We start from the raw sequence: 24,745 nt of genomic DNA, 5'->3' as shown, positions 1-24,745 counted from the left end.
GGCCCAAAGCATATTTTAAAACAAGGTTTGGAAATGAATTGCTCTTTCTTTGATCAAACTTTAGAATGCCACATTGTTTTAAGAGGAGTTAAAATTATAAAAGGAAAAATAAGCAGTTTCAACTGGCAGGGGCATTATGATAGCCTGGCAAGATCAAAGTAAGGAAGAATAGAATAACATTGGAGGTCTGATCTGATAACTACACGTGGCAAATGTATATTTTTGACTCTTCACCCCGCCAACCCTCAAATGCTCGGTATGGGGCATAAAATCTTCATCTTGAACTTCAGAGTTCTGATCATTTCATTCCCTCATTCCCTCATGGACTCGTTTCTCATAACCATCAAATTACTGATACACAAGATAAACGCATATTATATAACAAGTATTGCAAAATCATAGACTGACCTAGATCTTTAGCATCCTTCTTTTATAGAAGATGCGTGTGAAGAGAAGGCAGGAAGCTAACACCGAGAATGTACAAAAGAGCTTTAAACAATGCTACAGAATTTTGTCTGAAAAAACATATGTAAAACATATTTGATTTTAAATAAACAATAAAAGCAGCAGACTACAACAAATCATAAATAGTTATTAAAAGATCACAAATATCTTAAATTAGAATTATAAATGGGTCATTAGAAATAATTTTTTTCAATGTTAAGAATCAAACCCAGAATTAAAAAAGAATCTTTTTTTTATTTCAAAGGTTGCTTCTTATATTGAAGCTCATATTAAAGCAACAGTACAATGTTCATAAAATATAAGTGTGATGCCGTAACATTTCTTACATGTCAGAATACTGATATTTGTATGTATACTAAAATAAGAACTTTAAAATTGTACAAATAGATACATTAAAAATGACATAGAAATAGGGCGCCTCTCACTGAAACAAGACAGTTATATCTGGCACGTATTAGTTTAAGATGAAAGTAGAAGCAAAAAGATTTACAAGAATCAGCAGTAACAAGATTGATACTCAAGAGACATAATTGTACATTGTATTGTACGTACATTGTATGGGTTTAAGCTGGCTGAATATTATATATTTCAAGTTTAAAAATGCACTACATATAGAGTGTCCATAGTTTAAGGCGAAATTACAGCTCAGAACTGTTGTCCTTTCTAATTTTGTGGAAGCTTCTTTGACAAATTTAAAAAAAAAAAGAAGAAAAAAAGACTTAGATGTTCATAACACATAAACAATTTCCCTTCATTGTGAGTTCACCGTTAGACTTCCCCTTCTCTTAAATATTTTGTATGCCAAGTGGTTTTCCTCTAGCCAAGTTGATAAACTTCAATATTTGCCTTTTTGTGAGAAAAGGTACTTCACAGTATTTACCACTTTGATGTCCTTGCAGTTTTATTAAATGTATCCTCTCTGTAAAACTTTGCTTGTTTTAAATGAGCCTTTCCTTGTTTTAAAAAAATACCTGTTTACATATCTTCTAGATTCTTCAGAACACCAGACACAGTTCTTAAGGCCAAATTTGTATCGTTTTTGTTAAGAGTCGTCATCAAAAGTGTCTTTGGAACCATACAAGTCCGCTAGTTTCTTAAATCGAGGTCCCCAGTTCTGCAGGTAGTCATAGTCCAAGTCTGAATCTGTGGTGGCCGACTCTAAGGAACTCAGGGACCCGGCCACAGAGCCCCTGCCTTCGTAACCATAGATCTGGATGGAGTCATAAGGAGGGGCGGTTGGGTCATTATCTGCCTCCTGTATTCTCGTGTTGATGAAGTCATCCACATCCACACTGTTGGGTGCTGGCCGGAGCCCAGGTCTAGGCATGTACTGATATTCAGGTTTTATGTCTTTGCGAGGGATAAATCCATTGATACCATCAGGGTTCTGGAGGGTGGCAATATCAAAGGCTTCTGTGTCTTCTTCCCCACCCCCCTCATCATCATAGGTAATGATGTTCTCACGGACATCTTCTTCCTCGAAGACAATGAGTGGTTCTTTCTTTTGCCTTCTCAGTGTCACAAACAACACTACGATGACTATAGGGAAAAAAAAGAAAAAGAAAGGAAGCATAGGTTAAGCCCAGTCTTCTGGGTTCTTTTCCCAGGGAAACTCTGCTTACCTTAAAGCATGGTGTACACATGCTTCAGAACTGGGACCAGTCTATGAAATGAGAGCTTTACCTGGAATCCCCAAAGATGTGCAAAGTTGCCCTACACCTGGCTCTTCATCTGCAAAATTCTTCCAGGAAAATATTATATCCAAACAAACTGGCAAGTTGGAACTATTTTGAGTTTTTACAAATGAATCTGACACTATTTAGAAGTCATCTTCAGAAGAATTAGGAAGATTCTAAATGTGTCCGTCTGCAGCCTCTTAAAAGTGGGTTATGCCTGTTTCTTTTTGCAAAGGAAGACAGCTGCCTCTCCAAAGTTTACAAATGAGGACATTCAGAGACTTGAGGTCCTAACTTTCTACAGGAGGTGCTGAGCCCCTGCCCAGAGTTCTGAGGTGGGGTCAGCATTGACCTTACTCTACCGTTATAAGAAATCTTATCATAAGCATGGCTAGACTCTCTTCACACCACTGTATAGAAGAGGGGTAGTTTATAAAGACCCCCAAAAGACAAATGACAAATCTTCTCTGAGTACAGGGAAACAGCGTCAGATGAAACCACTGTAACTGTCTCTTCCCTGGGAGAGGGGATTCCACTAAACTCAGGGCATCTAGGATGAATAAGCAGAGTTGCTTATAAGGAAAGCTCTGACACTGTTTCATTCTCTATCAACCCCCCCACTTCCCCACAATGTTCCATTGGAACACTCGCCCGCACACTCAGCAAGACTGAAGAAAGCGTTTGTGGCTGAATTTGGCAAGTGACTTGAGAGCCCCTCTGGGTCCACCATCGCTCTGAGATGCAGGGATGAGGGTCTGCCCTGGACCAGACTGTGAACGGCTTCCAGTGCTCAGCAGGCAGTGTCTTTCCCCTGTGCCTTCTGTAACAGCACCCTCACCAGGACCATTCTTTTTCACTTTCTTTGCTTGGCTGACTCTTTATCTTTCATCACAAAAATCCTTCCTGATATCCCATTCTGATACCAGACAGGGCTATTGGTATCTACTCTATGTACCCACCTGGCCATCACCGTGACACGTGTCACACTGTTCACACATCTGCCTCCACCACTAGATCATGAACTTCTCAGAGCTTTTCTGTTTTCTGCTCCCTCTGCTTGGACTATCCATCCATCCCAGCCCCTTTCTCCAGCTGGAAAGCTCTTTCAGCATCTAATAAGTATGTTACATCCTCCAGGAAGTTGTCTCTGACCTTCCCAGTCAACATCAGGTACTTTCTACTCTTGTGCCCCCACTGCCTTAGGTTCGTGTCTCTATCATGGTGCTCACCATGTGCCTCTACACTTTATCTGCTCATGCCTATTTTCCTCAATAGACTATGAACTTTTTGATCACTGAGATCTTGTATGATTCTTCTCTTTATCCCCCAGGGCTGAACACAGGGCCTGGTACCCAGAAAATACTCATGAACTATTGGTTGAACTAAACTTGCTGGCTCTTCCCTGTGTATCAGGGACACATTAATTCATTCAGTGAAGAACTAGCCGTCATGGAACAAGTATAAATTTGATGTCAGACATACTTAGATTTGAATCCTGATGTTTTTGTCATACACGAGTTCGGAGGTTTTGGGACAACCGATCTAATCTTCCTGAGGCCCGGCACTGGTAGATGCTACCTGCGTCAGCACATTCCTGCTATTACAGAGTAAACCACGGATGGGACCATGTGCAGAAGAGGGGCACCTAACTCAGCAGGCAAGTGCAGGAAAAGCTGCTCTGGGCTCCCCATGAGCTGATGCATGCACCCAGATATTACATATCACATCCAGAGGAGGAGCCCAGATCAGCTTCAGCCAGGCCAGTCTTCATCCAGTTCCTTGAGTCCTTCATAGACCGTCTTTGACATCACGATTATTCTTTCTACCTCTAACTCTTCTCATTCCTCTTGTAAGGCACACCATTGTTCATATACTAGGTCTTTGCCTAAATTCCTCTCCTGAAAAATCTCTGATGTTAAACCCCGTCCCCTGCTGATGCCCCCAGATGTCTTCTGTTACACAGTCCTGTGATGCCCGGCATTTGCTCATCACAACCACCTCCAACTCGGCTATAATGCTTGTTAAGTTGCCTGTTCCCCCACCATACCCTAAAATACATGAGCAGTCAGGCATCACCTCTTTTTTGTCTCAAATTGCCTCCATGGCATATAGCACAATTCCCAGTAACTTGAGAAATATATGTGTTTCAAGGATGGGCATCTGGTTGAAAGGCCCTTCCTACAGGTAACCTGGGAGGTTCCTTACCCAGGAGAATGACGATGCAGGCAAGGATGGCGATCAGCGCCCCAGTGCTCAGGCCAGCGTTCAGGATGTAGGCCTCTGCGTTGCAGGACAACAGTGCCCCGTTCACATCACACCCACAGACCTTGATGGTGAGGGTGTTGGTGCTACTCATGGGAGGGATTCCACCATCACTGATCACAATGGGCAGGAGGTACAAATCCTGCTTCTGCCGACTGAACCCTCCGCGCCGGGCGTACACCCCTGCGGTGTTATCTGTTGGAAGAGGGGAGACAAGGTGTACTCGCAGAGCAAGACCACGGAATCACAGACTTCACATCTTTGCGTTCAGCTTGGCTGATCTGAATGTGCTCTTCTCACCCCAAGGCTACAACCAGAATCCTCCCCACTTGTTCTTTAATCTAGACATCTATAGAAGCCACAGTCATTTGGCATGACAAGGATCCCTGAGTTTTGTCCCATCTCGAAATGAAACGCAGAAATCAGCTCTTTTTTATTTCGTCGATATGAATGCCTTCAGTGGCCGGGTAACCACACCATTTTCTGTTTGGGTGTTGTCCCTTTCCTCAAATACAAGGAAGTACGGCCTTCAATCCCACACTCTATGTTAATATACAATAAGATTAAATATATAGGCGAGTGTGAGAAAAAACACACAAAACCTTTCTTTTTCATGTTTGTACTTTCCCTACTTCGTGACAAGCCTTTGGCCAGTTTTTGTTACTTTTTTGAGAGATTTCTAATCCACCCTCAAATCTTGCCCAAACTATGAACCCACTTATAAGTCCTAAAGGAAAATATTATCTTTAAAGTGGAAATATTTTATAAACCCAGCAGCAGGTTTACAGTTTCTCTGAAATTCAGCCACCCAGTTAAACCTGTCACTCCTGTTTAAAAAGATGACGTTTTCTCTGCTGCTCACACAACACAGCCCACATCTACACGGTGGATCACCAGATAGTTCCCTGATCTAGGTTTTACCTTGCCTTCTAGGCTCATGCCCGCCCCTTCCCACACGCCCCGGTTCAGCCTGCTGTGCAGAACTCATGTCTGTTCCCCAGCACACTACACTCTTTGTATGCCTTGGCTTTGACCCTTTGCTTTAATGCCCCCAAAAGCCGTTCCTTTGATCATTACAAGTCAACTTCTCAAGCCTCAAAACTGAATCCAAAAGCCACTTTCTGGGAGCCATTTCTAGACCTCTCCCCTCTTCTCCTTTGTGACCCATCCTACTGTACGTTCCTACAGAAATCAGCCTCCCACTCTTCTGTCATTATTTGGTGGCATAACTACTTGGGTCTCTCCTAGACTGTGAACTTCTAGACAATAGGGGCTTTTATCTGATTCATCTCAGTCTCTCCAGTGCTGGACACACAGCAGACATTCAATAAATATTTGTTGAACAAATGTCGTAACCTTGTTCTGGGAAAAGTTTCACCCAAGTTCCAGATGTTCGTTTTCATGTATTTCCCAATTGTTTGTAACCTATTCCTCCAAATGCTTCCTCATCGTGTTTTCTGCATATCTCTACCAGCCAAAAAGAATTTTTCTAGGCCATATGCTCTGCGTTTGGAAAACATCGCTATTATAAAACTGTGGAAGTTTTGAATATACTCCATCAAATTATACACACACACACATACACACACACACATCCTCAATATGGCACACATTTTTTTGTGTGAGTTAGGAATCAGTAATTTATAGCAATAAGAATGTTATGACCAACATGATGGCCCAATAGCCAGCATGCTTTAAATGGATTGACAGGACTATGAATTAGCTCTTGTGGTAGGAAAAATTATCTTAGAATCTAAAAATTGAATTCATATATTTTAGGTTAAAGGAAATGTAATATATTCTGTGTGAGATAAAAAAATACATACAAATGGCAGATTCAGTCTCAGTTAGGACTGAGCAGATATTCTGAGTATTGCAGAAGGTAAGGTGTGTGTACCTGCTGGCTTTTGGCAAGACTTATTAATGACGGATCCTCTGCCCTTTGCTGCCAATCTCTCAATAAAAACAGGGCAGAACAGCTAGCCCTCATTTCTGTATTTTCGGAAGTTTGTGTGATTGGTGTATATTGCTCTTACCACTGGAGGAAAATTATTTGTACTATGAAAAATCATGAAAAAATAAAAATAAGCTGGTCAAATAGAATGTTAATATTCAGTTTCCTGACTGTTCTTTCCTATTCTAGGCTATAACATTGTTGTATGCTTAACAAATACAAAAAATTTACATATCTACATAATTAATTCAAATGTTATTTTTTCCATCTCATAAATTTCTTTTGAATTCAAGTAAGACTTTCACAAATGAAATGTTAAAATATCGGGGCTTCCCTGGTGGCGCAGTGGTTGAGAGTCCGCCTGCCAATGCAGGGGACACGGGTTCGTGCCCCGGTCCGGGAAGATCCCACATGCTGCAGAGCGGCTAGGCCCGTGAGCCATGGCCACTGAGCCTGCGCGTCCGGAGCCTGTGCTCCGCAGTGGGAGAGGCCACAACAGTGAGAGGCCTGCGTACCGCAAAAAAAAAAAAAAAAAAAGTTAAAATATCTACCACATTTTAATGCTCTGAAATGTCACAAATGCCATCGTAAATAAAAATGAAAAATTTACGAAGAAAAGCAAATTAATTGCTCAGTCAAATATACCTCTCTGATACAAATGACATCCCCAAGAGGGCATTCACTTAGTTTATCTATTGGGTTCCACCCTGTTACCCATGGTGTAGTTTGGAGGGAATGTGACCTGAGTGTTTTTTATTTTTTTAAACCCGTGGAAGCCGTAATTTAAAATCTATTTTTCAATGTGCCATCCATGCAAGACTGTACCTCCGGATCATAGCAGGCTGGCTTACACATGAAGGTAATTGAAAATCAAACACTAATGGAAAACATGTTTCTGAGCAGGACACCAGCCTGCGAATTCAAGATGTTTCACATTCTGAACAGCTGAGTCCTCTCAGACACACTGTAACTATGAAATGAAAGCTCATCAAAGTACCCTGCTGACTGAACCATTTACTGTCGCTGAGTGATTCATCAGTAGAATCTCGAGAACTTTTAAAAAATGTCTTCTAGTCAAACATGTTTCACATATGGATTTTAAGATTAGTTTGAGAGGTGGAAAATAAATGGAGTGAAGGTCTCTTTCTGGGCATATTCTAAATCCATGCTTTAGAATAAGTCACTTGTCCTGTCAGAGCCTCACTTATTCATCTTTAAAATGAGGATGCTGGATGATATCAAGCATGCCTCATGGGGTTGCTCTTGGAACCAAACAATATAATAAAAGCCCATGGTTGTCCTCTGGGCTGTGCTTCCAGAGGGCTCAGGAATCATTCTACCAGAAAACCTAGCACCAGTATTGAGATCCTCCAGGGATGGTGAACTGATGAAGGGTAGATATGGTTAGACAAGAAGCATGTCTAACCAGACTAGTTTGGCACTTAGGTGGTTACTGTGGTACGTAGGTAGTTGCTGTGACATGAATGCATAAAATATCCCCCCTCTAGATCTAAGTGGCCCCAGCACCAATGCAGGGATGAGCCTTTCTGGGGGAGGGCCATGTCAGAGGAGACAGTGACATATTCTCTGATAGTCTTTCTTGTGGTCCACTCTGATCACTGATCTTTTACTAACAAAAAGAGCCACTATGGGCAGGGACTCCATGAAAATCAACTCTAGAAAAACAAGTGGAAAAAGAAACACACAGTAATAAAAAACCCCTCTAGGAAATCAATTTTGCATCTTATGTTTGGCTACAGATTCTCTCATCTAGATTATTTTAATTAGCCAGCTACTCCCTATCTGTCTTTGAGAGGGTCCCCTTACTTTGGACATACACATTTCTGAGGTTTATCGGTGACCCAAGAAAAAAATAAAACCTTCTGTGAGGACACGTTTTCAGGGAAGTGTCAAATTGGCTCCATGGTTAATAATATGAGGCAGAAAACGACAAATGTTGTATGGATTTTTAAATTTCCATCAAGAGATTTCTCAGACCCTTCTCCTTTATAAAGCTTCCAAAGAGCAAATCTCTCAGTATTTGGGGTCAGCAGACCTGGGTTTGAATCTCGACTCTTCTACATATCAATTGCCTGACTTTTAGACATGTTAGGTAAATGTCTTGATTTGCTGTATTCTCATCCAGAAAGCTAATAATTTTTAGGGTTAAATTTGATTCCATTCATAAAGGTACTTAGCGTAGTGCCAGGCTGTTGGAGATGCTCAGTAAATATTAATTCTATTCTGGAAGCTCTCCTCTTGGTGCGGTAGACTAATGAGGAAGAGAAACATATTGACAAAGAGAGGAAAGTGAATTCTTGGAAATGTCATCGCAGTTTTGAATGCAGTTGCCTACATAGCAGGGCTCATCATCCAGAGGTAGGAGATAGTTCATGCTCTTCAATCCTGGGTGATATATTTCCCATGGTAAGAAAATGTTTTTCTTTTTTTTTTTTTTGCGGTACGCGGGCCTCTCCCGCTGCGGAGCACAGGCTCCGGACGCGCAGGCTCAGCGGCCATGGCTCACGGGACCAGCCGCTCCGGGCACGTGGGATCTTCCCGGACCAGGGCACGAACCCGTGTCCCCTGCATCGGCAGGCGGACTCTCAACCACTGCGCCACCAGGGAAGCCCAAGAAAATGTTTTTCAAGCACCTCGGTGTTTCATCCTGACACCCAATGTTCTCCTCCCTGGCCACAAACATGGAAGCAGTTAGCAGTTCCTTTTTCTTACCCCTACTTAGGCAAAAACTTGTAAATGAGGCTATAAATTACTAGTATATGTGATGTACAAATTGTAGTATTTCTATTAATGGAAAATAAATTCAGGTTTCAAATTTTTATGGCTACAACCTGGACTCCTAATCGTATGCTGTTTTTATCTGCACACTTTGTCATTAAACTAACAAAATGTAAAAGTTCCTGATAATGATGTCTCCATGGTACCAGTTTAGAGATGCAAATGTATGGGCTATGATGATGATGTCACCCAAGGGAGGAATATATACAACTGATATTAAAAGGGAAAATTATGATAGGGGAGCAGCCTTTGATACATAGACTGCACAGAGTGCCAACCTTGTATTAGGTAAAAAAATAATGGGAACAGGGCAAAATGGGCAGTATATGGGCATAGCCCCTGCATATTAACAACCTGAAAAGAGGAATCACTGAAGCAAAGGATTAGTACTTTCTGCTCTCACCATGATGTCAGGAGAGAGCCTTGGCCTAAGGTGAGAGAATGTTGCCCCAGTAGCTTTCCTAAAGAGCATCTTAAGATGCTCTTCCTTACCACTTCTTTTCCTCTGTCCCTCTCTGTTCCAAAGCTAAAAATTCCCCCACTGATCAACTTGATCAGAGATACTTCAGCCTGTGAAGATAGGCGCTGTCTGCATCAGACTGGAGCCCATCTCTTGAGACTGTTAAAAAAAAAAAAAAAAAAAAAAATGGAGAATCTAGGCCAAGCCTTAAGCCTTGCTCTTATTTAATTCACTTCTGACCTAAATCTACCCACTCTACCCTTTCCGCTCAAACCTCAGAGACAAAGTAGATCTATCTACCACATTAAAAGCTTCCACACACTTGAAGATAGTTATGCAGTCACTAGTAGAATAATCATTATTTGATTACTTTCTTCTGGGTCCTCTCTACTTCCCTTAGAAATGTGGCAATAGCTGTATAAGAATAATGAAAAAAATATATATATACATATATATATATAGTGTGTCCCAAAAGTCTCAGTGGAGTTTCAAGTTTAATAATTTCAGAAGTACACATGCTATACAATTACAAAAGACATCATTGAAAGGTGTAATTATTTAGGTTTTTTAATACTCATTTAGAGATGTGATTTTTGAAAAATTAATTTCAATTTTTGATGCCAGTATTTGCCACCTTGAATCTGAGGGAGGGACTGAAATAATAGAAATTTCAAATAACATTTTTAAAGTTTGTAGCATTAATTTTCTGATCTGACTAATGCTTAAAGGTGAACTTAATAGCTTGCGTATATATCTTTTCTTGTCTTTCTGAACATCGTACGAGCCATCTATCTACCCATAGTCACTGCTCATATTTCATTTCACAGTCTATGGTAACTGTTTGAATGTCTGTCCTCTCCATCAGACAGTAACCTCCCTGAAGGCAAGAACCTTGCTCACTCATCACTGGTTAGCAGTATTTTGTGTGTTAGAGGAATAAACAGTTGAAGGATGTTTCTTTCACTATATCTCAGCATCCATCTGGCTTTCCCACACAGTCAGATTTTACTGATTAGCTTGCCATCAATTTCCAGACTCCATCTTCTCCCACTTTGTATGTTTGAACCCAACTCCATCAGCGCTGCCTGTATCAATATTATGGATCTTGTTCCCAGTAAATATCATCTCTTTGTCTCATTATTCTTTTCTCATTATTTAGGGTGAGTCAGATCCAACTAAGTAACATTTATCGAGCTGCTAATATGTGCAAACCTTATTCCTTGTTACTTCTGCCTACCTTATCCCAAAGAATTTTTAAATTATGTGCAGAAAGTATAATTACCTTTATTTTATATGAAAAGAAGTGGAGGAAGCAATTGATCACAATAACATGGAAAATACAAACGAAACTAGGATTCAAACTCCTCTAGGTTTCACTGTATTTTTCCCAGTGCACAGCAGACCCTAGAATCCTGATATTATTGCATGCCAATTACATTGGTTCTTTTTTTTTTTTAACCAAATTTCCCCAACATGGTTAGTTAATTAGATGGACCCCATCACAGCCTATAGCTAAATCCAGATAGACTCAGGTCCCAGATAAAAGAGCTGCTCTTAGAAACCTAAGATGTTTATGTCAGAGAGACCTACAAAGAATTAAGGGCACTCATTCAACACCTCTCTTCCCATAGCACTTCCAGAAACACACACACACCTTCAGAAACAAACCAACATGCAAGGGACAAAAAGAAATCTATTATTTTCTCAATATTTTGGAATAAAGGAAATGCTACAATGAGGTAAATTCTATGAGACTAGCCTTAAAATATTAATGCAGAAAATTGTTTGATGCAAGACTCTGATGGCTGTAATGTTTCCCCTCTAAATCAAGGAGCTACATACTACAGGGGAAGGGGGAGGATCATGATCTTTCACTTAACACCTTTGACACTAAGGGATCGGCAAAATACAAAATGCAACAAATAACACTGTGGAATAATTGCCTATGTGCATGTGTGTATGAGGCATCTAAGTGTGCCCTGTTCGTGGTATCAATAGACTTTTCATTGTTATAAATTATCACATCCCTTAGAATCAACTCTCCCTCCACTTTTGTTAGAGGACAATTTTCTCCTTTGGTGATAGGGAGGGAGAAAGGAATATATTTCTTGGTTTAAGACAAGGAAAACTACCAAGGAATTCAGCGGGATATAAACATTTAGGGTCTTTCAGTGAGTTGAGAAATCCCAAGAGTAGTTAAGTCAGTGACCAGAGGGAACCTTGAAAGAAGAATCTGTCTGATCCACCAAGAAGACCTATTTCTCTTTCTCTTGAATTGAGGAGGGGGTGGGTTTCCAGATAAATTGTATTCTGTGTTGGACAAGCTGCAGCATGAATTTCAGGCAGAGAAGAGAACATAATTATTTATACAGTGAAAATGGCAGGGCATTAAAAGCCATCTGCCATTTTGATCTGCCAACAGAGCATCTTCCATATTGAAGCAATTAAGGGGGGAAAAGTTCCACAGAAATCTGTTTGGCTATCTTTGAATTATAAAAGTGAAAAACCAGAAGCATATTTAGATGATTTTTGGTGCTGCTCATCAAAAAAAGAACTGTCCTTAGTTTAGACCAAAAAGTGGGGGTTGCGGGGAAGGGGGAAGAGGAAAGAAGGAAAGATGTTTGCCAATTGGTCTAATCAGGGTCAGTCTGTCTTGGCTATCTTTCCTTACACAGCCAAGCCTGCTTTCCATACAAACTCTTTTTTGTTCTCTTTGTTTTTTGTTTTTTTTATTTTTTAGCAGTTCAAACTTAACTCTGAATGTATCAGGTATCAGAGCTCATTTGATCTATAACTTGGCCCATATTAGATAATACACTTACAAAATAAATACATTTGAAAGTCACCTCTTCCTGGATCCAAACCTTAGATGTCCAATATAACTTTGTGGAATAATAAATAATGAAAGGGTGGATGGATGGATGATGCGGTCTTGGCTCCTACAGAACATTCCAACACCAAAAGATGGGTTGTCTTTTTCAGCCTGAAGCTTATCTCATAACATAATCATTTTTCCACAGTAATAACTAATCCCTGAAATGTCTGAAGCACATTACATGTCTTTCCATCTACTCTTTCACTTTAATTCCTGCATTCAGTTAACCCATTTTTCTTAAGTTTTGGGGTACTGCCCCCACAGAGCTCACATTCTAATGGGAGACAGACAGGGAAATGTATGCTTAGAACGCAGAGTGATAAGAAAAATACTAGAGGTTAGTGCAGTGTTCCTGGTGCACAGAGGACATAGCATCCAAATGGGCTGGGGATGTCCAGCAAAGCTTCCCCTAAGAGACTTCATCTATGGTGAGACTTGAAAGAGGTGGTATAATAGGCAGTGGGGGTACATTTTCCACAGAACAAAAGCATGGACATGTGAGAGCATGGCATATTTGGGAAACTAAAGGTGGTTTGAAGTTTCTGGAGCCTACGTTATAAGGTAGCAAGAGAAAGGAGATAGTAGATGCAACGTTTATGGGAGGTAGATCATATCATTTCTTGCTCACTAGGCTATAAAGTTTCAGTTAAATCCCAGAAATGGAGACCCATAGAATAATTTTAAGAAGAAAGACATTATCAGTAAGGGCTGAGTTAATGGGGGGCAAGACTAGAGTCAGACAGCCTGTTTGGAGGCCATCATGATAGCTACAGCTCCTCTGCAGGTAGGTCATGAAATAGTCACTATCAGAATTAGCTGTGCTTTCACAATATAACTAACTTTGCTGCATGTGCTTTTGGGAATTTCCTGATATCTGGGACTATCTGCTAAAGCCAATATTTAATCTTTAGCTCTTGCTCTTTTCTCTATATTTTATCATTGTTTAGAATAAGAGGTTTGGAACTTTAAAATATGAGGTTCAGTATCAGGATATGTCAATTTAATTTATTGAGTCATTAGGTCAAGGGTCAAAATCATACTATCTCTTTGTTAGAATCCAAAAATCGTGATTAAAAATTGAACATCCATTTTTAAAAATAAAATGCTAATGGAAAGGAAACTTCCTAAAATACACACACACCCTAACACAAATCTTAATTTTAATCTTCTTAATTTTAATCTAACAACCAATATTATGCTTAATGATGAAACTCTAGAAGTAATATCCCCATTAAAGTAACACGTAAAGCCATTATTATTGCTATTATTTAACATATAAAATGCAAATAATGCAATTTGTAAAAAAACCCCAAATATTAAAAAAAGAATGAAGCAAATTATTATTATTTAATTTTTATGTAGCTGTCTCCCTAGAAAACCTAAGAAAATAAGCTTAGAAGTTATATCACTTTAGAACAATGTCCAATAATAAATGAACTAACTAAAAGAGCTATAGTTTATACTAAAAATGGTCACTTAGAAAATATACATAATTTAAAAATCTACCTCATAATAGTATCTAAAATATAAAGTAGCTAGCCATAAACTTAGTAAGAAATGCATAGAACAAAAATGAAGAAAACTATAAAACATTCCTGATGGTAATAAAAAGAGAACTGAATCAGTGGAAAGTCAGATCATGCTTCTAGATAGGAAGAATATTTTAAAATTCTTAGTTGTTAAATTAATCCATAAATTTAAGGTAAACTCAATAAAATTCATGAAGATACTTATCAGGCACCTGAAAAATAATTCTAAATTATACCTGGAGGAACAAAGAAACCAAAAGCTAAGAAAGAGTAATAAAATGAAAATAATGTAGACAAAACCCTTGTCAGATTTTAACACACATATTATACGTGTGCAACCGTTAAAGAAAAATATGATACTATCATGAGAATAAATAGAATAGGGAGAGTTGATAGTCCAAAAAAAAAAATCTAATAGTATGTAATGTAGGTGAAAATAAGGATGGCGTTGCAAAGCAATTGGAAATGACCATTTCTTAAATGATATTTAGGAAATGGCCAACAAAGGGAGCCTGTGTATTTATTTCACATGGATAAATGATTGAAATGGGAAACATGATATATAAGAAGATAAGCTAGGTGAATATTGATATCACTTTTCCATGAGGAAAGTCTTGCTAAGAATAATTTTAAGCAGAAAAACTGATACAAAAAGTACAACATCTATACTTTAGAACATAGCATAATCAGGATTGAAAGGACATTGAAACATTGGAGAAATCTATGCAAAAGGTATGATAAGTCACAAGTTAACAGCATTAAAAGATGAAGAGACTTTATGAATCAATTGCAAATTGATGAATATACAGTTCAAAAACTGGGTAAAGGACATGAGTAGCCAATTTATAAAGCAAAAAAAAGAGTCAGGGAATTCCCTGGTGGTCCAGTGGTTAGGGCTCTGGGCTTTGACTGCAAGGGGCACGGGTTCGATCCCTAGTCAGGGAACTAAAATCCCACATGCCACGTGGCCGAAAAAAAGAAAAAAAAAATTTTGTACTTCCCTGATGGCACAGTGGTTAAGAATCTGCCTGCAAATGTGGGGGACATGGGTTCAATCCTTGGTCCCAGAAGATCCCACATGCCACGGAGCAACTAAGCCCATGTGCCACAGCTCCTGAGCCTGTGCTCCAGAGCCCTCGAGCCACAACTACTGAGCCCGTGTGCTGCAACTACTGAAGCCCGTGGCCTAGAGCCCATGTTCTGCAACAAGAGAGGCCACCGCAGTGAGAAGCCCACGTGCTCCAATGAAGAGTAGCCCCTGCTCGCCGCAACTAGAGAAAGCCCGCGCACAGCAACGAAGACCCAACGCAGCCAAATAAATAAATAAATAAATAAAAGCAAAAAATAAAAAGAGCTTCAATTAAAAGAATCAATACTTATTTAAAAAGTCCTAACTTTACTAGTAATGAAAGGAATTGAAAATTTTAAATGTGATTATAATTCACTTATCAATTTGTGAATCATTTAAAAAGAATAATAGTATCTAGAGTTGGCTTGAATGTGAGGAAATGGGAGCTTACCTATTTTACTGATGCAATTATAAATTGGTATAATATTTCTGATAGGCAATTTGTCAATTAAGTATCAAAAGCTTCTGATACAGTAATTCCACTCTAGGAATCTATCCTAAAAGAATAATTAGATATTTGGCAAAGGTGTGTGAAAACAACGTACTTACACAACAATAGTCAACTGATATCATATACCCTTGTAATGAAGTTAGGAGGATATTTAGGGGAAAAAAATGTTGACATAAGTATACTGATGCTGAAAAATGCATATCATGTATTATTATGCAGGGAAAAAATTGGACATTATTTTATGGTTGCCTTTTTTAAAGATCAAAATATATGCCGGGCTTCCCTGGTGGCGCAGTGGTTGAGAGTCCGTCTGCAGATGCAGGCGACGCGGGTTCATGCCCTGGTCTGGAAGGCTATAAAAATTAGCAGTGATTATTTCTGGATAGTATATTAAGTTATTTTATTATTTCTAATTTTATTTCTGCTTGTTTGTATTTTATAATTTTCCTACAAGGAATATGTATTAATTATGCAGTAGAAGAAACTTATAAAATTATTTGCAAATATGTTTTACAATTACTATGGCTGTGATTAAAATTAAACTTGAAGTACAGTTTATCCTTTTCTATTCACACTTTCCCTGGAATACTAGATTGATGAATTTATTTTAGATTTTTTCTCTTCTGAAGATTGTTGTTATTTGATTATGGGGTAAACAAAGATTTTTAAAGAAAATAATTAATTAGAAAAGACACAAGCTCTATATTCATAATATATAAAGTGTTACTACATGAGACAGAACCCTTTAAACACTCAAACATTTTAGTTCAATTCACTTATTGCTAGAGTGACCTTGGGCAAGTCTCTGAATCTTCTGATGTTTCATATTCTTTCCTCATCTAGGAAATGGGGATAAAAATATCCAACATGCCTACCCCCTAGGGCTGTTTAGGAACTAAGTGGAACAATGGCCATTAGCAGGTTTTATAATCCAATGAAGAACTACATAAATGAGATGGGCTCTTCTCAGTATTTTTTTCTTTGCACTTTTCTTATTCATTACACGTTCCTTATTTTTTTTAAAGATGCCATAAGTCTAATATTTTCAAAGTAAATGCATCTCAAAGCCTGGGTGGATCAGCTCTTCATTTCCCCAAACAGCACCACTCTTGATATTATTAGCCCCAGATGGACTCAAATGTTGAAGAGTTATCCAGTGTTCTACTTTCCTGCTGCCTGCTGAGTTGTCTTTGAAGCTCCGGCTGTAGAATGGAGTAAGATAAAAATGAAATAAAAGGCTTGTGTGTATTAAGATGGCTTTCCCTCTTATATTTTTAAAGAGGCCAAACGCTTATGCTGAGTTTAGGCAAACACAATCCTGATTATTTACATGGCATAATGGAAGTAAGCACTCAAGGAGAGAGAAATCTGATGCTTTTACTCAGCATGCTGTAAACCATTATCTCATGTTTTCTATGGAAAACAGTCTCAGCTGGGAAATTTGGTAACTCAGTAGGCTATTAATAGGATGTAGAATGTGATTACTCTTTTTGGATCACTTCAATATGTAATTACTTTTAGGATCTGGTAGAAAGAAACTCTATTAAATGATAATTATAGGACTGTATTTGCTTTAAAGTTCTATAATAGCTCTAAACATGGGAGTTTTCATTAACTGTTTGCCATAGCTAATAAAGTCATTTTTCTTAAAAAGTAGCAATTCCCTGCAAAAGTGGTAGCTCCACAAAGGATTAGTTTCTTATAGGAAAGGGCAGGGGAAACAAATTGTGCAGTAGGTTGGCTTCTCCATGGTAATATAATCTCCTTGAAAATATAGATGGCATTCGGAAGTACTGTGACAAAGTGAAATATTTATAAGTCCCTAGAGAACAATAGGTCTTAGTATAATATTTTCAGAGGGTAAACAGCAACTAAATATTATTGCACACATAAAAAGAAGACAAGGCAGGTGATGGAGGCAAAGTTGGCAAAGAAAAGCCTAGAAACACCAGCTGTTTTAGGAGGTGTCCAGCGATAAACAGGGTTATTGCCAGGAATACATCCAGCAATTAGACCTCAAATGTAAATTGGGGATTATATGAACACATAGATATAAGGATCATAATGAAAGGCTCAAATCAGTCCAAGAAATAATAATAAAGTATGCCAGGTCATATCCCCCCAAATCCAAAGAGCATGGGGCACAGTGGTTTAGGCTGCAGCCTCTAGGCTCTGAATGTCCAGGTTTAAAATCTAGGTCTCGCTCTCACATGCCTGATTTACTTAATGGCCTGTCCCTCATTTTCCTCATCTTCAAAATGGGAATGATAATCCTCACCTATGATGCTGTTGAGAAAATTAAATAAAGTATGGGAAGGATCTTGGCACGGTGTTTAGAACATAGTTACTGGTATGTGAAATATAGATAACACTGATAATGGTGGTGGGGAAAGTAACATTACTTATTAGATTAATTTAAGATCCTATAAACCTGATCTCAGTCATCAAGAAAGCAATATATCTATAACCTCGTACATAGCTAGCATGTGTCTAATGAAAACATGTGTTCAGAAGGACCACATTTTATTCCTATGTCAAGTCATGGCATTCGTCTTCCTGTTTTTATAGACCTGCATTGTCACAGGCTTATAGGAACAGGTGCAGGCCAAAATAGCCTTGCCAGGAGTCAAGAAATTTATTTTTTGATCTTGGCTCTGCTATACACTTTGTCAAGGGACTGCATCAGTTTGGGCCTATACTACAACAAAAAACTACTTCGAATAATTTCCAAGTCTAGAACCCCCTTGACTAATGAAATGAGAAGTAGAAATTGCATCAAATTTTGCATGTTTACAGTGGAGAACAATGCTTTATTCATGCCCTTCAGGCAGTAATTCCATAACTACCTTTAGGTATCAAGCTCTGTACCCAACCACATTGCATTAAAACTATGCTGGGAAGGGAAGGACAGCTGAAAGATTACATTACCTTACAAGGTTGAACTAATCTCTTTTAATGCTTTACTTAATATCAATATTCATAAAGCCACGCTTCCCCCTAAGGATGTATCAACCTCTTAAAAAAAGATAAATGAAGTTGTTTGCGTATTGGCCCTGTAAGCCTCCCCACTTGGTTTTCGCACTGCTTCGTGAATATCAAAGCCAACAACAACAAAAACCGTAAAATAAAATTAGACTCACTTATTCCTATGCACCAAGAGAGCCCATATCTCAAAATAAAGGTGGCATTATTATTTTTTGTTTGTTCTTCAACAGAAAGGCATTATTAAGATTAGGGGAAATACTTGTGCTCTGCAATATCAAAAGCCATTTATTTTCCATTTCTACTTCTCTGAATGCACAGGAACCTTGGTACGAACCTCTGTTGTCTCTGACTGTGAAATTTGGATTGTGAATGATTTCAGGGGGTAGACTGAAGATAAATCTTGGTCCATTGGCTGTGTCATCCTTGTCATCTGCACTAATTGTAACAATTGGCTGAAAGAGAAAGGTGGCCCATAAATAAATCATGCTGACATTGGCACATCATTCATTCAAAAATTCCTGGCTGGCTGAGAAGCCTGATTTTAATTAGAGAACATAGCTCCAGAGCTAAACCAGGGCTCTGAAGCCTTCTTGGGCCGTGGGAAGTATCTCCAGGTGATGCTCTCAAAACCAAACTCTGTTTCTAAATGCTTATTCATAGCCAAGGCAGAGCAGCGTTACCTGGTTAGAAAGTGGCTTGGTCTGGTCACTCTCACAGATGAAGCCTTCATAAGGGGCAGCAAACTTGGGAGCATTGTCGTTGACGTCAAGGACCCTAATGGCCACAGGGACTTTGGCTTCCTGATGCCGGTTGTCTGAAAGGAGAGAATTGAGACAGTAAACATGTGCAAGGGAGGAATCCATGTTGGTCCAAGGTTACTCTTGGGAAAAAGTGAGCTCCAGCCGCTCATTCAGGCCCTGTAGGGAAAGGCACTGTTGGCACAAAAATCACCTAAAATCCAAAGTATGCCAAATCCAATGTGAGGGGGATGTCCTAGAATAAAGGTCAACATTAGACCAGTAAGAAATAAACCACTTTTCCCTTTCTGTTGAGGTTTAATTCTAAATGCTTATAATGGAGACTGTCCCCCTCAGAGTGTAGTCCACAACAGTAGTTCTCAAAGTGGGATCCCCAGAGGAACATCAAACAATTTGGGAATTTGTTGGAAGTGAAAATTCTCAAACCCAACCCAAGACCTGAGTTAGAGGCTCTGAGAGTGGGATCCAGAAATCTTTGCTACAACAAGCCTTTCATGATAATCCATTGCATGATCAAGTTTGCAAACCACCGGTCTATAGGTAAAAAAGAACCCACAGATCTTGGCTCTAAGGATTCTGCTGCTCTGGGTTTAAAAAAAACTGAGGATAAAGTGGGGAATCTTTCAGTGGTGGTTAAGAGTTTCAAGCTGCTACAGACTATCAGCTCATGTGCCAAGTCTGTACCCAGTTCTGCCAAAGAAAAATGAAAACATCTCTATTTGCTTATATGTCTCCCTAGATAGGCAACCAAAAATAAATTTTAAAGATTGAAAAATATGTTTAAGACTAAAAAAAAAAATCGTTCTATCTCAGCTGTCTGTTATTTTCCAGAATATATAGAAAGTCTCAAGGAATAATATTTGGTAAAGTAGAATCAAAACCCTTAGGATAATACTTACGGATTTCTGCTGCAAAAACTGATATGTTGAGCCAGGCAGTTTCTTCTCTATCCAAAGGTTTTGTAGTTTTAATAAAACCATCCTCGGGATTAATAGTGAAAAACCTGTCCAGGTCAGTGTGACGATCGATTGAATACCTAAGCAGAATGCAAATGAGGCAATTAGACCAAGACATTCCAAGCAGCTTAATATTTGAATATTTTCTCCATGCTATATTTAAAGCAACTTTTTCAATGAATTGCTTGAGCTAGGTTTTCTTTTTAATCAAATTTACTTTTCAAACTTCTTACATGAATCTTTTATAGAAATCACTTTGCAACATTGGAATTCTTTATTCAGGACAATGAATGAAAGAGCTGTTTAGCATATTTGATTGAGAAATGGAATAACATGCTGCATATTTCTTCATATTTGCTACAATCACCCACCATCTGAATTTATGAACCTGCATTTGGGAAGTGGGTCTGCCTTGCTTCCAAACTACTCAGAAAGTCACAAGCGTATGGAACATTTGCCAGATTTCTGCATATGAAATATTAAATAGTCTTAAGTTATCATCAAAGATCATTTACGGTACTGAAAAATCAGTTTTCTCCTTACTTAAGGGAAAATGGTAACTGTATTTTGAGTAAATTTATTCAATTTATTTGGTTTTAGGGGTTCTCGGGTAGCTTGGTTCTGAATTCCATTGTGAAATATGCAAAGAGGGCTTGGCCATTCATTTGTAGAGCATTCTCCCCACACTTTAATGACCCCAGGCTGAGCCTGACAGCATAGTTGGAAGGTTTCAGCTACTCCTGTCCACTAGAAAATTTGCTTTTTTCTAACAAAAGACAAAATAATTTCCAGAATATTATGGGGCAAGGTGAGGTAGAAGATGGGTCAAGAGGAGTGGTGTAGTAAGGTAAAATAACTTGCCCAGGATAAAGTTCTGGAGACCTGGCTTTAATAAGTGTTGACAGTTGTCCCATGGCATCCATGGGGGATTGGATCCAGGACACCTGAGGATACCAAAACCCATGGATACTCAAGTCTCATATAAAATGGCGTACTATTTGCATATAACCTACACATATCCTCCTGTACACTTTATTTTTATCTCTATTTTTTTGCGGTACACGGGCCTCTCACCGTTGTAGCCTCTCCTGTTGCGGAGCACAGGCTCCGGATGCACAGGCTCAGCGGCCATGGCTCACAGGCCTAGCCACTCTGCGGCATGTGGGATCCTCCCGGACCGGGGCACGAACCCGTGTCCCCTGCATCGGCAGGCAGACTCTCAACCACTGCGCCACCAGGGAAGCCCCCTCCTGTACACTTTAAATCATCTATAGATTACTAAAATACTTAATGCAATGTAAATGCCATGTAAATAGTTGCTGGTGTGCCACAAATTCAAGTTTTGCTTTTTGGAACTTTCTGGACTTTTTTTCCCCAAATATTTTGGACATGTGGTTGGTTGAATCCATTGACATGGAACCCATCAATGCAGAATGCATGGATACAGAAGGCCAACTGTACATACGTCTGAAGGCATTCATTGAGGGTCATAAAACCAAAGAATATTAGAGAATATTAGCAAAGACCATGGATGTCACAGAGTTTAATCTCTTCAATTTACAAATGGTGGGATTTGCAAATGGTCTATTATCTCGCTTCTGGGGGAGCCAATATTAGAACCTGGATCTTCCAGTTCTAGATCATGTTCTTTCCAAGGGAGAGGAATTTAGTGCAGAGCAGCACTTTGCAATATAGAAAACACGAGCTCATCCATGATATCGATGCCTTCACAGCTCCCTATGAGAATGGAATGATGAGTCCCCTTCCCCAGTGAGGAAAGAGAAGATAAACTATCACACACCTCATAAATGTCAGTAGAGGCTCAGTGACTAAACGCTCAGCAGAGCTCTATGTGAAAATAAAGAGAAAATAATAGAATATTTTTTCCCTGCCACTAGGGAGTTTACTATCTAGTTGAAATGACAAGACAGGCTCACGGGAAGAAAGATAATTAACAAGTATTATTCTATAGAAGTGAAGCGCATGGATTTTAGTTTTGTAAAGTCCTAGGTACAAGTTCATACTTGGCTACATATATGCTGAGTGATACTGGAAAAGCCACTTAAGTTCTTTGAATTTCAGCTTACTTATCACTTAAACTAGAATATTAATAGTAACCTAACTTTTAGGTTATCTGTGAGAATTACATAAAATGATAGATGTTGAAGATGCATAACCTAGTGCCTCACACATAGTAAACAGAACAACAAATATAGCTGCTCTGGTTTTTGTTGTTGTCGCTGCTATTACACACTGTGGATAGATCAAATGTCAGTCTAGAGTATGACTTTCATACTATAGCCGGTGAAAAATCATGAAAGGCTTTTGATCAGAGGAACAAATAAACAAATTCAGACTATCAGGGTGATGAATAAGATAGGGTGGGCAAGGTGGTCTGAGCTAGTGAGAGTGGAGGAAGGAACAGAGGAAACTTAAGGAGGTGATGTATTGATAGTTTTTAAGGAGTGAGGTGATGAGAGAGTGAGGTATAGAAGCAACAGAAGGAATGGAAGACTATGTGATAAAGACAGAACCAGTAGGACTCAGCTGATGTTTGGAGATCTGTGGGAGGCTGGGAGAGTCCTTGAGAGTTTCTAGCCTGAGCGTCGCAGAGAGGGAGACATTGGGAAATACAAAGTCAACTTACCAGGAAGAAGAGGTTGAATTTCCACTAGGGCTACGCTGCCACACGAGGAGAGCAAGATTCAGCTTTATCAGAGGCTTCACAGAGTCAGGGCTATAGTCGGTCTTCATTTTTTAAAGTATGTCACAAGAAGTATAGGCTCAAAAATATGTTTTTAATGAATGAGCCAGTGAAGGAAAAAGGAAGTGGGTAAAAATGCAGAGCAGACAGCAGAACAAGTACAGAATTAGAATCAGGGAGAAAGATCAGCCTAGAGGCAGAAAATTTAGAGCATTACCTCAATTCAATTAGTAGCATGGACGCAAACTCTATAGGTAAGTGGACACAGAGAGAGAAAGTCTGAAGTGAAAGCCTGAGTGTCAGGGAGCCCCCAGTGCCTGGACTGGGATCTCAGACTACTGAAGACACCAGGTATGTCTGAGGCATGAAGAGGTTACTGCCAATGAAGCTAAGAGGAAAGAATATTTCAGGAAGGCAATGGTAAACGAAAAGGTCTCTGATGCTAGAGTCTGAGAAGAAAGCTGCAAGCATTTCGAAGCAGCTAAGAGTTTGGCTGACACTATAAGGCCCTCCTACCCATATGTTTAAGGACACAAATGTCCTTAAAGGTGACGATAAGCACTCAGGAAAGTAGGTAGTCTGGCTAGGAGACCCACTGAATAAAAACCTGTAAATGTTATTCTATGAATTGTTTGGCAGTTCTAAGAATGAGGACCTGAGTGGGTGAGGGGAGTTGGTTCAAGGGCCATAGTGAGCATCTTTGGATAATTATAGACATGAAAAATGGCTCCATGCACAGAATAGCTTCCACTGAAAATATGACCCAAATAACCAATCACAGATGTGGATCCTTGGAGATAACGAGGTGTCAAGGAAATGAGCAGCTGTTCCATGTGTTTTTATGTCATCACTCTTCTAAAAAGCTGCTAATGCACCTTGATATTCTAGGCTAAAGCTAACTCATTTAAAATTCACACCATGAACATTTTTGAGTAGTTTAAAGGTGTTACCAAGTTCCTCAGTCGTTACCTGATGTATCTTCTTGCACAGAGAGCACGGTACTCAAACCTTCCTGGGAAATCTTTCCATCAGTGGCTGCCCAGCGAGAGTAAACCGCTCATAGTGGACTCAAGGCAGCTCTGGACTAAAATCCAGTCTCCAATACTGACTGTTCATGTGACTTTGGGTAATTCACATCATCTCTTTGAGCCTCAGTATTTCCATCTATTGGACTCTAAAGTGATCACAGCCTCACGGGTGTCTGAGGATTAACTTAAATAACTTAGTGCAGGGTCGTCTGGGGCCAAGAAGATGCTCAATAAAGGGTAATTTCCTTCCTTTCTCCCCAAAGGGGCAATGTTCAAAGACTTAAAGGCAGCTGAACAGCATTTGCATCTGGGACTTCCTTCTGCTCTGTCAGCATTTTCTTTGGTATAAATAGAAAAACTCCATTGTCCATGGCAATTTTTTTCATACTCAGATCTATTTACGTTTCTTCTCAGCTTTATTGAAATATGATTGACAATAAAAAAGTCTGTATTTAATGTGTACAACATGATGTTTTAATATAAGTATACCTTGTGTAATGATTACCGTAATCAAGCTAATTAACATAGCCACTGCCTCACACAGCAACCATTTCCTGTGTGTGTGTGCGTGTGCGTGTGCGTGTGTGTGTGTGTGTGTGTGTGGTGAGAACACTTAAGATCTACTCTCCTTGCAAATTTCAAGTCTACAATACATTATTATTAACTATAGTTACCATGCTGACCAATATCTCCTCATTTTCCCCACTCCCTAGC

The 24,745-nt window shown here is 39.2% G+C and overlaps 1 protein-coding gene across 3 annotated transcripts in view; it reads right to left on the bottom strand.

Annotated features, from left to right (window-relative positions):
- Positions 1-679: 679 nt before the first annotated feature.
- The window catches only part of CDH11 (cadherin 11), a 141,212-nt gene continuing 117,146 nt past the window's right edge, over positions 680-24,745 (bottom strand). For all 3 annotated transcript variants that reach the window (XM_024733711.1, XM_024733718.1, XM_024733724.1), the window contains 5 exons: positions 20,243-20,379; positions 19,266-19,399; positions 18,920-19,037; positions 4,347-4,598; positions 680-2,004 (listed from right to left, as the gene is read on the bottom strand). In XM_024733711.1, coding sequence (XP_024589479.1) covers positions 1,508-2,004; positions 4,347-4,598; positions 18,920-19,037; positions 19,266-19,399; positions 20,243-20,379 — 1,138 coding nt within the window. In that variant the 3' untranslated portion in view covers positions 680-1,507. The remainder of the gene's footprint in view (positions 2,005-4,346; positions 4,599-18,919; positions 19,038-19,265; positions 19,400-20,242; positions 20,380-24,745) is intronic.

The sequence above is a fragment of the Neophocaena asiaeorientalis genome, unplaced genomic scaffold, assembly GCF_003031525.2.
Source record: "Neophocaena asiaeorientalis asiaeorientalis breed wild unplaced genomic scaffold, Neophocaena_asiaeorientalis_V1.1 scaffold90, whole genome shotgun sequence".
Lineage (NCBI taxonomy): Eukaryota > Metazoa > Chordata > Mammalia > Artiodactyla > Phocoenidae > Neophocaena > Neophocaena asiaeorientalis.
The sequence above is the reverse complement of the archived record's forward strand: the minus strand, read 5'-3'. Positions and strand labels throughout refer to the sequence as shown.